The following is a 16,786-nucleotide window of genomic DNA, read 5'->3' as shown; positions in this document are numbered from 1 at the left end:
GAGGATCGTGGCCAGATACTTCCTCCATCTCCCCCACCTCCCCCAGTCAAGTAATCTCCTGGGAGAGCCAAAAAAACTAGAAAAAGACACTCGGGGTCAAATAGATGAAATAATTCTGGAGAATTCCTCGCTGACTCCTCAGGCAATTGACACCCGCCCAGGACATCGCACTTACCTTTTATAAGAAGCAATCTCTGCCCCAGCCAAGAACCGGTCCAATCCAACTCCATCGTTGGAAATGGAGATAATCTATGTTACATCCACCAATCCCGCTACCACCTATCGCTTCAGCAACTTCACATGTTTGAAAAAATTCACAAAATATGATGTAATTTCCCCCCCCCTCGGGATTCTATTATAAAACTGAAAGCCAGGCTTCGTGTCTTGTTACTGCGCACTGATGTATGTATTACTGGAGCTCTGTATTGATCGTATAATTGAAAGCACCTGGGAGTACTAATGGGTTCCATCTTATTCCAGCTGTGGGACAGGCTGGTGCATCTACCCTGGTTATAAGCACCTTGCTTGTCTGCTCCACTCTTTTGCCCCTACAATAGGTGCCTGTCAGTGGAAACATTTGCTTAGGCACCTATTTGCATACAGCGGTTCGCTGCTGATTCAAAGACCGGATTCGAAAGCTAGTGCTGCAACTAATTTATTATTGAATCAGTGGTTTGGAGTCTCAGTGTTTCAATCAGTATGTGATCTGTAGAATGTAACTTTCTACTATACTTCTACACACACAGGGTAGTAGAGATCTGGAACTTCCCCCCCCCCCCCCTAAAGACTGGATGCTGGGGGTCAATTTCATAAGAACATAAGAAATAGGAGCAGGAGTAGGCCAATCGGCCCCTCGAGCCTGCTCCGCCATTCAATAAGATCATGGCTGATCTGATCCTAACCACCAATCCACTATCACAGAACCATCTCCTGAATCTAACAGAATTAGACACACGAAATAGGAGCAGGATCAGGCTACACGGCCCCTGGGCCCGCTTCACTACCCACAGGGCCATGACCGGTCCAAACCTAGACTCATGTCCAAATTCCTGCCCGCTCCCCATAACCCTTAATTCCCTTTACTTCTAGGAAACTGTCTATTTCTGTTTTAAATTTATGTAATGATGTAGCTTCTACAGTTTTTTGGGGCAGCATATTCCATGGACCTACCACCCTCTGAGTGAAGTAGTTCCTCCTCATCTCAGTTTTGAAAGAGCAGCCCCTTATTCTAAGACTATGCCCCCTAGTTCTAGTTTCACCCATCATCGGGAACATCTTCCCTGCATCCACCCGATCCAACCCCTTCACAATCTTATATGTTTCAATAAGATCGCCTCTCATTCTTCTGAACTCCAATGAGTAGAGTCCCAATCTACTCAACCTCTCCTCATATGTCCATCCCCTCATCCCCGGGATTAACCGAGTGAACCTTCTTTGTACTGACTCGAGAGCAAGTATGTCCTTTCTTAAGTATGGACACCAAAACTGTATGCAGTATTCCAGGTGCGGCCTCACCAATACCTTGTGCAACTGAAGCAATACCTCCCTATTTTTATATTCTATCCCCCTAGCAATGAAAGCCAACATTCCATTGGCCTTCTTAATCACTTGCTGCACCTGCATACTAACCTTTTGAGTTTCGTGCACCAGGACCCCCAGATCCCTTTGTACTTCAGTACTTTCCAGTTTCTTGCCATTAAGATAATAACTTGCTCTATGATTTTTCCTGCCAAAGTGCATAACCTCACACTTTCCAGTATTGTATTCCATCTGCCAAATCTCTGCCCACTTACTTAGCCTGTCTATGTCCCCTTGAAGGTTTTTTATGTCCTCCTCACTCACTACTTTCCCCCCCATCTTAGTATCATCTGCAAACTTTGATATGTTACACTCGGTCCCCTCCTCCAAATCGTTAATATAGATTGTAAAGAGTTGGGGACCCAGCACTGACCCCTGCGGAACACCACTAGTTACTGATTGCCAGTCTGAGAATGAACCATTTATCCCAACTCTCTGCCTTCTGTTAGATAGCCAATCATCTATCCATGCCAGAATATTACCCCCAATCCTGCAATTTTTTATCTTAAGCAATAATCTTTTGTGTGGCACCTTGTCAAATGCCTTTTGGAAGTCTAAAGACACTACGTCCACTGGTTCCCCTTTATCCACCCTATATGTTACTTCCTCAAAGAACTCCAGCAAATTTGTCAAACATGACTTCCCCTTCATAAAACCATGCTGACTTTGTCCTATTAAATTATGATTATCCAAATGTCCTGTTACTGTCTCCTTAATAATGGACTCCAAAATTTTACCTACCACAGATGTTAGGCTAACCGGTCTATAGTTTCCAGCCTTCTGTCTACTGCCCTTTTTAAATAAGGGTGTTACATTAGCAGTTTTCCAGTCTGCCGGGACCATTGCCGAGTCCAGGGAGTTTTGGAAAATTATTACCAATGCATCCACAATCCCTACCGCCACTTCCCTCAAGACCCTAGGATGTAAGGGATTTCAAGACCGAGAGCGATAGATTTTGCTTTGGTGTTTAAGATGATTAAAGGAGTTGATGGGGTCGAGAGAGAGAAACTATTTCCTCTGGTGGGGGGAGTCCAGAACAAGGGGGCAGAACCTTAAAATTAGAGCCAGGCCGTTCAGGGGTGATGTCAGGAAGCACTTCTTCACACAAAGGGTGGTGGAAATCTGGAACTCTCCCCCACAAAAAGCTGGAGGTCAAATGAAAATGTCAAACCTGAGATGGATAGATTTTTATTAGACTAGTTTATTAAGGGATATGGAACTAAGGCGGGTAGCTGGAGTTGAGATACCGATCAGCCATGATCTGATTGAATGGCGGAACAGGCTCGAGGGGCTGCATGGCCTCCTCCTGTTCCGGTGTAACACACAGACCAACTATAAAGAGCTCAATGAGTTCGTTTTGCAACCTTTAAACGCCCAAGTGCATTCTTTTTATGTCCACATTGAATTTGAAGCTAGCATTCATCCAGTTTTCCAATCGCATCCTGTTGTTTTCATTCTGCCAGTTTCAGGCAGTCCGGGAGCAATCTCTTGGTTTTATTAAACTGTGTTAACTTGGACAAGCTCTGATGTAACTGAAATTTAAAACATTGTAGATAAACCTGGTCTTGTTGGATATTTGATTTGTATTTCCCCCCCCCCCTCCCCCCATCGAACTGCAGGCAACAATAAATATCGTCTTCGATCGAGTTGGTAAAACAGACCCAGTCACTCGAGGCATCGAGATCACAGTGAACTATTTGGGCATTCAGTTTGATGTAAGTAAAAGTATTGCCCAATGTGGCACCTGATTCCTGGCTCTTGGAATCGTTCTTTTAAGGATGGTCTTGTTGTGATGACAGTAAATAACACTGGTTGAATCCCTACTGTTCTGATTCTTAAACATGATCAGCTGTCGCTTAATGTCTACTGTCTCACGCCTGCCACTTTTCATCGGGTTGTCCATAGTAGAGATAAGAGCATAAATAGAGTGAAACTGTTTCCGCGGGTTGGGGAGTCTCGGACTAGGGGGCATAATCGAAGAATAAGAGCCAGACCGTTCAGGAGTGGAAAAAAACACTAATACAAAAGCAATGTACTGCGGATGCTGGAAATCTGAAATAAAAACAGAAAATGCTGGAAATGCTCAGCAAGTCAGGCAGCATCTGTGGAGAGAGAAACAAAGTTAACGTTTCAGGTCGATGACGAAAGGTCTGACGAAATGTCATCGACCTGAAACTGTTTCTCTCTCCGCAGATGCTGCCTGACCTGCTGAGCATTTTCTGTTTTTCTTTCAGGAGTGAGGTTAGGAAAGGAAATATTTCTACACGCAGAGGGTGGTAGAAGTTTGGAACTCTCTTCTGCAAACAGCAATTGATGCTGGGTCAATTGTTAATTTTAAAATCGGAGATTGCTAGCTTTCTGTTAACCAAGGGTATTAAGGGATACGTGGCAAAGGCGGGTAGATGGAGTTAAGTCGCAGATCAGCCATGATCTCATTGCATGGCGGAACAGGCTCAAGGGGCTAAATGGCCTCCTCTTGTTCCTGTGAGTTCAGGAATGAGGGAAAAGCCATTTGGCCGTGAAAGTCACTCCAGTACATGAGCCACTGACGTTTTGTATTTGTAGGCTGCATGGGTGCATATCATGGGGGCCACATACAACATTTTAATCATGTCTTCGTTAAGTTACCCACATCTCAAGCTATTGGTGCTGACAGATCTTGAGATTCTGATGTGGGACAGAATCTTACAGCACAGAAAGAGGCCATTCGACCCATCATGCCTGTCCCTGCTCCAATTAGCCTCCCTGCTCTTTCCCCACAGCCCTGTCATTTTCTCCCCTTCCAAGTATTTATCCAATTCCCTTTTGAAAGTTACTGTTGAATCTGCTTCCACCGCCCTTTCAGGCAGCGCGTTCCAGATCACAACAACTCACTGCGTAAAAATGTCTCCTCATCTCCCCACTGGTTCTTTTGCCAGAGATGTATCCCCCAGTGAGGCAACGGCCCTTTGAAAACCCCCGGGCTCACAGAATCCAAACAAACCGACTGAAGAGGCGGGGTGTCATAACTGCGTGCGTTAACATTTCATTAAAAAGTCAGTAGTTTTCGCTTCTTTATTTGTTGCATTTCTTTTAAGGAACTGAGCTCAGTTTCAAGAAAAAAATATAATTCTGCAACATTTCAATTCCCTCTGCACTCGACCTTGTATTGCGCCTCATGTCAAACCCGATAGCTGTCTCAGCAATGTCCTTCATACAGCATTGACCTGCAATCAAAGTAACCTGCTTGACATTTAGGAGGGCAAAGACAATTCTCAGAATCAAATTAACAGTGTATAACATGGCAATTTAATTATGCTGCGTCAATGCGTTGAGTGTGGCTGGCCCAGTACGTGAGAACACCGTTCTTTCATTTTCCATGCCTGACAACATAAGAAAAGTCAGGAATAAGAAACAAAGGTAAACCTTCTAGTACATGAAATGTTCTAATACAACACTCAAGAAGCTCGACACCATCCAGGACAAAGCAGCCCGCTTGATTGGCACCCCATCCACCACCTTAAACATTCACTCCCTCCACCACTGGCGTACCGTGGCTGCAGTGTGTACCATCTACAAGATGCACTGCAGCAACTCGCCAAGGCTTCTTCAACAGCACCTCCCAAACCCGTGACCTCTTCCACCTAGAAGGACAAGGGCAGCAGGCGCATGGGAACACCACCACCTCCAAGTTCCCCTCCAAGTCACAGGTCATCCTGACTTGGAGATATATCGGCCGATCCTTCATCGTCGCTGGGTCAGAATCCTGGAACTGCAGCAGCTCGCCACCACCTTATCAAGGGCAATTAGAGATGGGCAATAAATGCCAGCATTGCCAGCGACGCCCACACCCCAGGAACAAATTTTTAAAAAACCATGTCATCCAAGTGTACTTTGAGTAATCCTGTTATCACATTTCATAGAGAAAAAAATAAATATTTGGAACAACCTAATACCTTTTCTAAGTTTGCTATGCTATGATGTTCAGCTATGTCCTTTAGGTCCTAGTTACTGGGCGTACTTTTGGGAATTTTGGTGTGGGAGTCCATGGGGCCCATAAGATTTTCCATTCACAAAAATTAATGTACACACCTGAATTTATGATACATGGTTCAAAGCTTCATGCTGGAAACTCTAATTCACAAAATCTATATTCTGGCTGTGCGAATATTATTTTATCCTTTTTTAATTAGTTCACCACATTGCCCTGACATTTAAAGTTGCACAACCATTGGCCCCATTATAACTCAGCCATGGCTCAGTGGGCAGCACTCTTGCCTTTGACTCAGAAGGTCGTGGGTTCAAAGCCCCACTCCAGGGAATTGAGCGCATAATCCAGGTTGACGCTCCCAGTGCAGTACTGAGGGAGCGCTGCACTGTCGGAGGGGCAGTACTGAGGGCGCGCCGCACTGTCGGGGGGGCAGTACTGAGGGAGCGCCGCACTGTCGGAGAGGCAGTACTGAGGGAGCGCTGCACTGTCGGAGAGGCAGTACTGAGGGAGCGCCGCACTGTCAGAGGGGCAGTACTGAGGGAGCGCTGCACTGTCGGAGAGGCAGTACTGAGGGAGCGCTGCACTGTCGGAGAGGCAGTACTGAGGGAGCGCCGCACTGTCAGAGGGGCAGTACTGAGGGAGCGCTGCACTGAGGGAGTGCAGCACTGTCAGAGGGTCAGTACTGAGGGAGTGCTGCACTGTCGGAGGGGCAGTACCGAGGGAGTGCTGCACTGTCGGAGGGGCAGTACTGAGGGAGCGCTGCACTGTCAGGGGCAGTACTGAGGGAGCGCCGCATTTTTGGAGGGGCAGTACTGAAGGAGTTCTATAAATACCCATTATATGAAAAATAATGTAGGCATCAGCTCATTTTCACTGATGTAACATTATCTCTGCTTAACATATTGTACATTCTCTCGTGGCTCTTGGTTTCTGAGTGGAATGGGGTAATGTTCTGATTTCAAGCAAGTATTTACATGTCGGTTTCCTTTGAATGCAGGTGAAGTTTTGGTCTCAACATATCTCCTTTATACTTGTGGGAATTATTATCGTCACCTCCATTCGAGGCTTGTTAATAACGCTCACCAAGGTATGTACAAGAGTTAAATTTAGCTTTTACCACGTTTTTATTCAATGTAAGGAAAAGCTGCATATATTACATCATTTCTATTAATCTATTAAATGCCTTGCTTATAGTGCACAATTCATGCTATTTCTGTCATGCTTAGCTGTCACAGCTGGTGGTCTGTTTTGAAATATAGCAGAGCTCAAAATATACTCACTGTATCCTTAACCTTCAGTCCTTCCAGCTCCCAGTTTGTGTCTCTGAGGTAGGGGTGGCACCCTGCACCATAGCGCCAGGAGCTGGACTTTTGTTTTTTTTGGATGGAACCTGATCCCCCTCCTTGATGCCAGCCTCTGCCCCTGGCCAGATCCCTCCCCCCGTCACCCCCAGAACCCACCTGCACCTTTGCTGGATCCCACCTCCATTGCCTGCCAACCCAGCTGAATGCACGCACAGAGGAAGAGTAAAGAAATGGACAAAAAGAAACAGGGAGAAGAGGAGAGAACTAGAACATGAGAGAGAGTGAGAGAAGACAAAGAGGAGAGAACCAGACCATGAGAGTGAGAGAAGGAAAGAGGAGAGAACCAGACCATGAGAGAGAGTGAGAGAAGGAAAGAGGAGAGAACCAGACCATGAGAGAGAGTGAGAGAAGGAAAGAGGAGAGAACCAGACCATGAGAGAGAGAGTGAGAGAAGGAAAGAGGAGAGAACCAGACCATGAGAGAGAGAGTGAGAGAAGGAAAGAGGAGAGAACCAGACCATGAGAGAGAGTGAGAGAAGGAAAGAGGAGAGAACCAGACCATGAGAGAGAGAGTGAGAGAAGGAAAGAGGAGAGAACCAGACCATGAGAGAGAATGAATTAGCAGACATGCTGGAGCAAAGCGAGTCACCAGGTCTCCGTCTCCTTGATGGAGAAGTGAAATCCCTGTTCTATGCGGACGACCTGGTTCTGCTGTCTCCCACAGAACAGGGATTACAGCAACAACTAGACCTACTCGACAAATACTGCCAAAATTGGGCTCTAACAGTAAATCTAAAGAAAACCAACATCATGATTTTTCAAAAAAGGCCCAGATGTCAGGAAAACAAATACCAGTTTACCCTCAGTGATACCACTATAGGACACACTATGAGCTACACCTACCTTGGTCTAACTATTACAGCATCAGGGAGCTTCAGCATAGCAGTGAATGCACTAAAAGAAAAAGCCCGAAGAGCCCTATATGCAATAAAAAGAAAATTCTACAACATCCAAATCCCAATCAAAATCTGGCTCAAAATATTTGACAGCATAATCCTGCCCATTGCACTGTACGGTAGTGAAGTATGGGGCCCGCTAAACCACCAAAGCTACACTAAATGGGAAAAACACACAATAGAAGCCCTACATGCAGAATTCTGCCGAAGCATCCTTCGCACCCAAAGAAAAACGCCAACAAATGCATGCAGAGCCGAACTAGGCAGATACCCACTGATAATAAACATCCAAAAACGAGCACTAAACTTCCTAAATCACCTCAAATCTAGCTCCCCAGACACCCTTCATTTCAAAGCCTTTCAGACCCAAGAGCTAAACCCAGAAAAGAGTCCCTGAGTCAGCTGCTACTGAAACTAAGTACTCAGCCGGACCCTGACCAGCCCCAGACCAACACAGCCGTCCAAACACCAATCCGAGTGAACCAAATCATTAAACAATGCAAAGAAACCTACCTGGAACATTGGAACAAAATAACCGAAAGCCAAAGCAGATTAGAATGTTACCGGGCCCTAAAAAGAGAATATAAACTGGCAGACTACCTCACGACCATCAGAGACACAAAACAGAGACAGACCCTCACCAGGTACAGACTAAGCGACCACCAACTGGAAATTTAAAAAGGCAGATACAAGAAATCCTGGCAGCCTAGAGAGAATAGAATATGCGATCAATGTCTGGCCGGCGAGGTTGAAACAGAAATGCATTTCCTCCTAAAATGCGAAAAATTCAACACATCAAGAAACATACTATTCAACAAGCTAAGCCAAACAACCCCAGATTTCAAGGAATTGGATGACCTGTCAAAATTGAGATTAGTCCTGGGAGAAGGAGACAGACCATACCTTGGGGCCAAATATGTAACAACATGTCACAACCTGAGGACTGTTTAAAAGTAAGACTGTTTAAAATTAATATTGAACGTACCAAATGAAGTAGAAAGACTGTTTAAAATTAATATTGTTTAAAAGTAATATTGTATGTACCCAACAAATGTCAAATCGATTGACACCTACAGAATGTTGGAAAACTGTACCTTTTTGCTATGTAAGCTTTGGCAATATGGTTCTCTGTAAACTTTCATGCCAATAAAGCATTTGAATTGGAATTGGAATTGGAATTGGAGAGAAGGAAAGAGGAGAGAACCAGACCATGAGAGAGAGTGAGAGAAGGAAAGAGGAGAGAACCAGACCGTGAGAGAAGGAAAGAGGAGAGAACCAGACCATGAGAGAGAGAGTGAGAGAAGGAAAGAGGAGAGAACCAGAAGAAGTCCGAGATAGAAGCAGGAGGAGAGAAAGAACCAAAAATGTAAGCGAGTTACGGAACCAGAACAGCACAGAGACAGAAAACCAAAAAAGGGAGAGCAGTGAAAGAAAGACGCATGTGCGCGCACTCGCTCACACTCGCATATATCTACGTACACACTCGTTCTCTCTCCCACACACACACTCTCACTCACACTCTGTCTCTCTGTCTCTGTCTCTCTGAACACTGTGGCCCTCAGGGATTTTGTTTCTGCGTAACTGTACATTGCCTCAGAATTAATATAGTACAGCTGTTTTTATTAACTCATTCTTGGGATGTGGGCATCACTGGCAAGGCTGCATTTATTGCCCATCCCTAGTTGCCCCTGAGAAGGTGGTGATAGGTCATTTGAACGGTAATGTTGATTACCTCTATTGAATCTCCCCTTGACCTTCTCTGCTCAAAGGAGAACAATCCCAGCTTCTCCAGCCTCTGTACCACAGCCTCATCCCTGGTACCGTTCCGGTAAATCTTCTCTCCACGCCTTTGGTCAGTTTTAATTTAACATTTGTTTTCTTTCTCTCCTAGTTCTTTTATGCAATCTCCAGCAATAAATCTTCCAATGTTATAGTACTGGTCCTCGCACAGATTATGGTAAGTAATTATGGTGGTGGGCTTGTTGGTGCAGTGGTTTACAGCCAGCCCGAGCTGAGGGGACAAAAGTCTCTTCCGTCTGCTGCTGCAAGAGTCCTATGTGAAATGAGTTTGGGCAATTGCAACCCAGTTCCCAGAACGGAATTACTCTCAATTCTGTGCGAAACTTGGGCTGGTTTGGGAAATTTAAGAGTCAGACAGATCTTCTGGTGCTGGGGCAGAGTATAGGAATCATTGTAACTAACCTAATATTAGGTGTCAGCTGTGGCTCAGTGGGTAGCACTCTCATCTCTGAGTCTCTCATAGGTTCAAGACCCACTCCAGAGACATGAGCACATAATCTAGGCTGATCCTCCTAGTGCAGTACTGAGGGAGTGCTGCACTGTCGGAGGTGCCGTCTTTCGAATGAGATGACTTTCGGATGAGATGTTGATCTTTGCAGAGAACCCCATGACCAATTTTACTGAAACCTATTCTGATGTTGTATCATAGGTACTTTTACCTGATGTCTGAATTCTAACATGAATGCAATAATGCTTTTTAAGGGAGGGGAACATCCTGTGATCGTTGAGTGTATCATATGTCTGTAGCATGAATGGCTGCTGTTCTAGTTAATGTTCAGATACAGAAATCATGCTTATCTATACATTTTTAGCAATTGAAACATCTGTGTGCACTTTTTGCAAACTGTTCCCATTATAAATTCTTAAGTCAACATTTATATTGGGAATTGTCTATGTAAACTTGTCACGCTGTAATTACAGCCTCCCCCAGTGGAGGCACTGCACTCAAGTGGTGGGAGTGTGTAATTGTAGAGTGACATGTTGAGGCAGTTTACATTTTAACATTTAGCAGAGTAATTTATAATGGAGAATAAAGATAAGGGCAGAAGATATGACTTTAAAATGGGGACCGAATTACATCTGATCCAAATACCCAATGGCTTCGAACCTCGGTTTTGACTCCAAACACACATAACACCACGGAGAATGAACAGTAGCATTATATATTTTAACATGTATTTACTAACATTTATTCTGATGTGCAGAATGTCCGGATGTTCATATTTTTACCCTCTCATGCTGTCTCTTGGCACAGGGTATGTATTTTGTGTCATCGGTGTTGCTGATGAGAATGAGCATGCCCCTTGAATATCGCACCATTGTCACTGAGGTCCTGGGAGAGCTGCAGTTCAATTTCTACCACCGCTGGTTTGACGTCATCTTCCTAGTCAGCGCGCTGAGCAGCATCGTCTTCCTCTACCTGGCACACAAACAAGCCCCGGAAAAGCACATGAGTTTTTAAAACCACTGCCGACTCGGGCACTCTGCTTTTGTGTTCACGTCCACTTTATAAAGCACTGGACCTTAAAATCGGCCGTTCGTCTGTTGAGAAGACGCGAGAAAAGACAATATACAGAAGCCCGCTTGGGGATTTGATGTAAGGGATATGAAAGATTTCACTTCTACAGCACTTAGTTTGGATTCATACCAGAAACCGAATCACTGCTAAAGTTTACAATTCTTTCTGAATTAAAATCACAGAACAACTCGGTTTTTTGAAAGCTGCCATCGATGTTAGGAGGTTTTTGTTTAGTAAGTACTGCTTAAAAAAAACTTTTTTAAGGGATAAATTTTCCATTCATTTTAATGGAGGATAAAATACAGGAAGTACGCCTGCAATTTTCCAATGTGTGCTCCCGGTGAGCAAGTCTCCAGACTGGGAGTGTGCGTCTATAAAATTTCCCCTCGATTCCCATCCGCAGATAACCTCAAAGCCTTAGTAATTTTGCGTAGGAATTTCCCACTTTGTAAAATTTCTGAGAGATCTTTTCACTGGGACGGAGGGAATGGTGAATCTTAATGAGACCCAGCTCGCCGCCACTGATCTTGCACCTATAGTTTCGAGAGCCGTTGAAGTTTAGTTTCTTGTTGAAGTGGTGATGCCAGCAAGATTATTGCGCTATCGACTTCTGTAGGTAGCCTCTCTCGATTCAGGCTTCTGATACGTGGAGCGTATCATCCAGTGTATGTCTCGAATTGTTTCAATAAATGAAGTTCTGTGTTAATTATGATCTCCAGATTGTTTTCACAAAAGCATCGTCTGCACTAAATAGAAAAACCGACTGTACCTGCATTGTTCTTCTTCTTAGGCAGTCCCTCGGAACCGAGGATGACTTGCTTCCACATTAAAAATGAGTTCACAGGTGACTGATGAGTCCAATGCGGGACCTACAGTCTCTGTCACAGGTGGGGCAGACGGTGGTTGAAGGGGCGGGTGGGTGGGGTGCTTGGGTTGACGCGCCATTGTATGCCATCTGTGTCCACCTCAGGTGTGTCTGGATTCTTTGCAAGATCTAAAAGGGCCCAGTTTTCTAGTGTCTGGTATCCCCAAGTTCTTTATTACTCTGACTTTTATGATGGTAGTTCTGTATTTTTTGCAAAAACTGAAAGGGTCCAATATTTTTTGTGCAAAACTCACGTGTAGAAATCATGAACTTTTAATCAGAGCTTTGGCAGACATTAAATTCAACAACAAAGTGTGATGGCAAAGCTTTAATATTCTGAATGAACGGGTTGTATCCTTTTATTGAGCTCAACTTTCTTTACACTCCCAACTTGACTGGTTTCTGGCTGCACTCACTGTTAACTGCCCATCTCCCAGATTTTGTTTTCAATCTCAACCTTGTGCCCTATTTTGTGTGTGTGTCCCAACTGTATTGTATAATCTTGCGTTCCAAGTATTAAATTACCAAATGAAGTACATAGGCAGACAATTTAGGGTCGAACATCTAACGGTGTTTATTGCAGGATGAGGAGGTTGGTCCGTGTCACCCCCAAAAAAGAATGTGGCTAGAATATTTTTATACAGTAGATAATAAACTGTGATCCATGTTAATTAATCATCTCTATTGTCTCAACTTAATACGCATACGCTCTCTCACACACACACACGCACTCACATACATACACACTCGGATACACATACATACACATATAGATACACAAAGCTACACATGAATTATGGTGTACCAAAAGTTGCTCTAACCTTGATGATTGAATAAAAATGAATTTGAAGTGAGCTCCTTGATTCAAAAAATAAAAGCCCTTCATAACTTTTGCAGAACACCTGAGCTGTTAAGTCTTGGGAACTGCTGCAAAGTCAAATGTGCCCATACCTGTTACTCAAGGGCGTGTCTGTAATCAGAGGCACATCCTGTTTATCGATTTCGCTTAACTGATGTGGGAAACAAAGTATAAAAAAGGAAACTGCAAATGTTGAAAATTTGAAATGAAAACACAGAAATACTGGGAATGCTCGACCGGTCCAAACGTCTCTGTAAAGAGAGAAGACTCTTGGGTGTGGACCTCTCTGATAATTAATGATCTAGACGAGGGAACTAGATGTAATATCTCCAAGTTTGCAGACGACACAAAGCTGGGTGGGCGTGTGTGCTGTGAGGAGGATGCTGAGAAACTCCAGTATGATTTGGACAGGTTGGGTGATTGGGCAGATGCATGGCAGATGCAGTATAATGTGGATAAATGCGAGGTTATCCACTTTGGTAGCAAAAACAGGAAGGCAGATTATTATCTGAATGGCAATAGATTGGGAGAAGGGGAAGTGCAACGAGACCTGGGTGTCCTTGTGCACCAGTCGCTGAAGGTAAGCATGCAGGTGCAGCAGGCGGTTAAGAAGGCAAATGGTATGTTGGCCTTCGTAGCGAGAGGGTTCGAGTAGAGGAACAAGGATGTCTTGCTGCAGTTGTACAGGACCTTGGTGAGACCACACCTTGAGTATTGTGTGCAATTTTGATCGCTTTATCTCAGGAAGGATGTTCTTGCCATGGAAGGAGTGCAGCGAAGATTCACCAGGCTGATACCTGGGATGGCAGGAATGACGTATGAAGAGAGATTGGGTCGATTAGGCTTATATTCGCTAGAGTTTAGAAGAATGAGAGGAGATCTCATTGAAACTTATAAAATTCTAACAGGACTAGACAGACTAGATGCAGGAAGGATGTTCCCGATGGTCGGGGAGTCCAGAACCAGGGGTCACAGTCTAAAGATAAGGGGTAAGCCATTTAGGAAAGAGATGAGGAGGGATTTCTTCACCCAGAGAGTGGTGAACCTGTGGAATTCTCTGCCACAGAAGGCAGTTGAGGCCAATTCATTAAATATATTCAAGAAGGAGTTAGATATATTTCTTAAGGCTAAAGGGATATGGGGAGAAGGCAGAGACAGGGTACAGGAAACTTTGGTTTATCTGGAGGTTAACTGTCCGGAATGCTCGATCCACCAGCAAAATTCAGGAGTCGGTTCAGTAAGTTTTTTTTCTTTTCGTTGCTTTTTTTTCACCAGTCAGGCTCTGCAAGGTCTAGCTAAAGCTGTTGCTTAGCTACAGAGACACTTGCAAGCTACGGCCGACTGTTTAGAAGCTGTTGGTTTGTTGCTAGATACGGAGCTCAAAAGCTCCGTATGTTTTAACATTAGCGCTGGTTTGTCCGGCAGTTTTGATGGGACGGCAACAGCTCGGTCCCGTCGGTGCCGGATAGCACAAAGTTTCCTCTACGGAGTTTGGATGATCAGCCATGATCTCATTGAATGGCAGAGCAGGCTCGAGGGGCCGAATGGCCGCCTCCTGCTCCTATCTTCTATGTCTATGTCTCTCATCCGATCTAGTCAACACCTGAAACATTAACTTGTCTTTGCTCTTTACAGATTCCGTTGGATCTGCTGTGCATTTCCAGCACTTTGTTTTTTATTTTAGTTGATGCCATATTTTGCTCTAAGTGTGCCATGAATTTCTCAAGGTTATCCCCAGAGTTGCTGGTGTTGTGTTGCACAGGGACATGGGGTCTGCGATTTATTTGAGCAAAATTTCTAATATAATTACACAGCACAGGAGGCCATTTGGCCCATCGTGCCTGTGCCGGCTCTTTGAAAGAGCTCTCCAATTAGTCCCACTCCCCCCTGCTCTTTCCCCATAACACTCCTGTGAAGTGCCTTGGGATGTTTTACTACATTAAAAGAGCTATATAAATACAAATGTAAGAAATCACACAACACCAGGTTATAGTCCAACAGCTTTATTTGAAATCACAAGCTTTCGGAGCGCTGCTCCTTCGTCAGGTGAAGTGGAGAGATGCATAAAAACACAGCTTATATAGTCAGAGAATAATGTCAGATGTTTACAGGTAATCTTTCTAACTGCCATTTATCACACCTCGGCAGAGAGATAATCACAGCAATCAAAGGTGTAAATGGTGTCCAGACAGGTCAGTCAGGAAAACATTACATCAAAGAACAATGAGGTGGGGTCACAAGGGGTCAAATATTGCAGATGCTGGGGTCTGTATGAAAAACAAAAAAATAGACAAAAAACATTTTTTTTTTTTGCTGGAAATCACAGCAGGTCCGGCCGCATCTGTGAAGAGAGAACAAGCCAATGTCGACCTGTAAACATCTGACATTATTCTCTGACTATATATGCTGTGTCTTTATGCATCTCTTCACTTCACCTGACGAAGGAGCAGCGCTCCGAAAGCTTGTGATTCCAAATAAAGCTGTTGGACTATAACCTGGTGTTGTGTGATTTCTTACATTTGTCCACCCCAGTCCAACACCGGCATCTCCACACCATATATAAATACAAGCTGTTGTTATTATAGCCCCGCAAATTTTTCCCTTTTAAGTATTTATCCAATTCCCGTTTGAAAGTTACTATTGAATCTGCTTCCACCGCCCTTTCAGGCAGCGCATTCCAGATCACAACAACTCGCTGCGTAAAAAATATTCTCCTCATCTCCCCCTGGCTTTTTTGTCAATGATCTTAAATCTGTGTCCTCTGGTTACCGACCCTCCTGCCACTGGAAACAGTGTCTCTCAATCTAATCTATTAAAACCCTTCATAATTTTGAACACCTCTATTGAATCTCCTCTTAACCTTCTCTGCTCTAAGGAGAACAATCCCAGTTTCTCCAGTCTCTCCACATCACTGAAGTCCCTCATCCCTGGAACCATTCTGGTAAATCTCCTCCGCACCCTCTCCAAGGCCTTGACATCCTTCCTAAAGTGCGGTGCCCAGAATTGGACACAATACTCCAGCTGAGGTAAAATTACCCATGTCTGTGTTTTTGGCCCTTAAGTCCACTGAACGCAGGCTTTTCCTATCTGACCAACCTAGTGCAATCATTTTAATTAAGCAATGTAAATAATGCAACAAAGTGAGAATCATTTGGATTTGGATCCCTTGAATTAAGAGGAGGAGACTAAGGGGGTGAAAATTAACTTTGGCGGGGGCACAGAACTAGTGGTGGCGGACTCCCTCTGCTCCCACCCCACCCCCCTCGGTCGATTTCCTTTTCATGGAAGTTGATGAAAAGGAAAATCAAGTGGCTGGGGGGGGGGTGGGGGTAAAGAGTCTAACCGGGGCCAAAGATGAATTTCACCCCTTATATATTTCACTCAATGCAATCAAATTAGACTCTGGAATAAATGCGGCCATTCATAGTAAAACGAACCCTATCCCTACACATAACCATATCCCTACCCGTAAACCCTTACCCTACCCATAACTCTGTACCTACCGGCAATCCTAACCTAATTATTTGACCCATTGCCTTTCGGACTGCTGTATTCTCCCCATACGATGGGTTTTTTTCTCCTCCAGCTCCTATCAAAGTGCTTTCTTTTCTTTCAGTTTTGAAAAAGAGTTAATTGGAAACATTAACTTCTCCTTTCTCTTTAAGGGTGCTGACTACCCTGCCGTGTATTTCCAGTATTTTCTGTTTGAAGTTTCGATCATTTGTAGTTTTTTATCTTTGTATTTGACCCCGATCTTTACTTGTCCCGTGCTTGAATATAAATATTGTTTTGTTTACAAGTTATTAGTGGCGAGCTACCAACTCAGTCAGCTTGTCTGAAGTAAATATTATTGTACTCTTGATATTTCTTTATTAAGCTGCCCTTCTTATTTCAGAGTAGCAATCACCGATGCAGGTTCTGTTCATTGAAAGTTTC

The 16,786-nt window shown here is 44.2% G+C and overlaps 1 protein-coding gene across 2 annotated transcripts in view; it reads left to right on the top strand.

Moving 5' to 3' along the window:
• gphra (golgi pH regulator A) overlaps nt 1–11,832 on the top strand; it is a 91,850-nt gene extending 80,018 nt beyond the window's left edge. For both annotated transcript variants that reach the window (XM_085998384.1, XM_085998383.1), the window contains exons 11-14: nt 3,198–3,293; nt 6,546–6,635; nt 9,699–9,764; nt 10,863–11,832. In XM_085998384.1, coding sequence (XP_085854510.1) covers nt 3,198–3,293; nt 6,546–6,635; nt 9,699–9,764; nt 10,863–11,069 — 459 coding nt within the window. In that variant the 3' untranslated portion in view covers nt 11,070–11,832. The remainder of the gene's footprint in view (nt 1–3,197; nt 3,294–6,545; nt 6,636–9,698; nt 9,765–10,862) is intronic.
• Nucleotides 11,833–16,786: the final 4,954 nt, after the last annotated feature.

The sequence above is a fragment of the Somniosus microcephalus genome, chromosome 10, assembly GCF_052327205.1.
Source record: "Somniosus microcephalus isolate GS21.2 chromosome 10, FLI_Smic_1.0, whole genome shotgun sequence".
In the NCBI taxonomy this organism is placed as follows: domain Eukaryota; kingdom Metazoa; phylum Chordata; class Chondrichthyes; order Squaliformes; family Somniosidae; genus Somniosus; species Somniosus microcephalus.
Note: the sequence above shows the minus strand (reverse complement) of the source record. Positions and strands in the feature narration are given on the sequence as shown.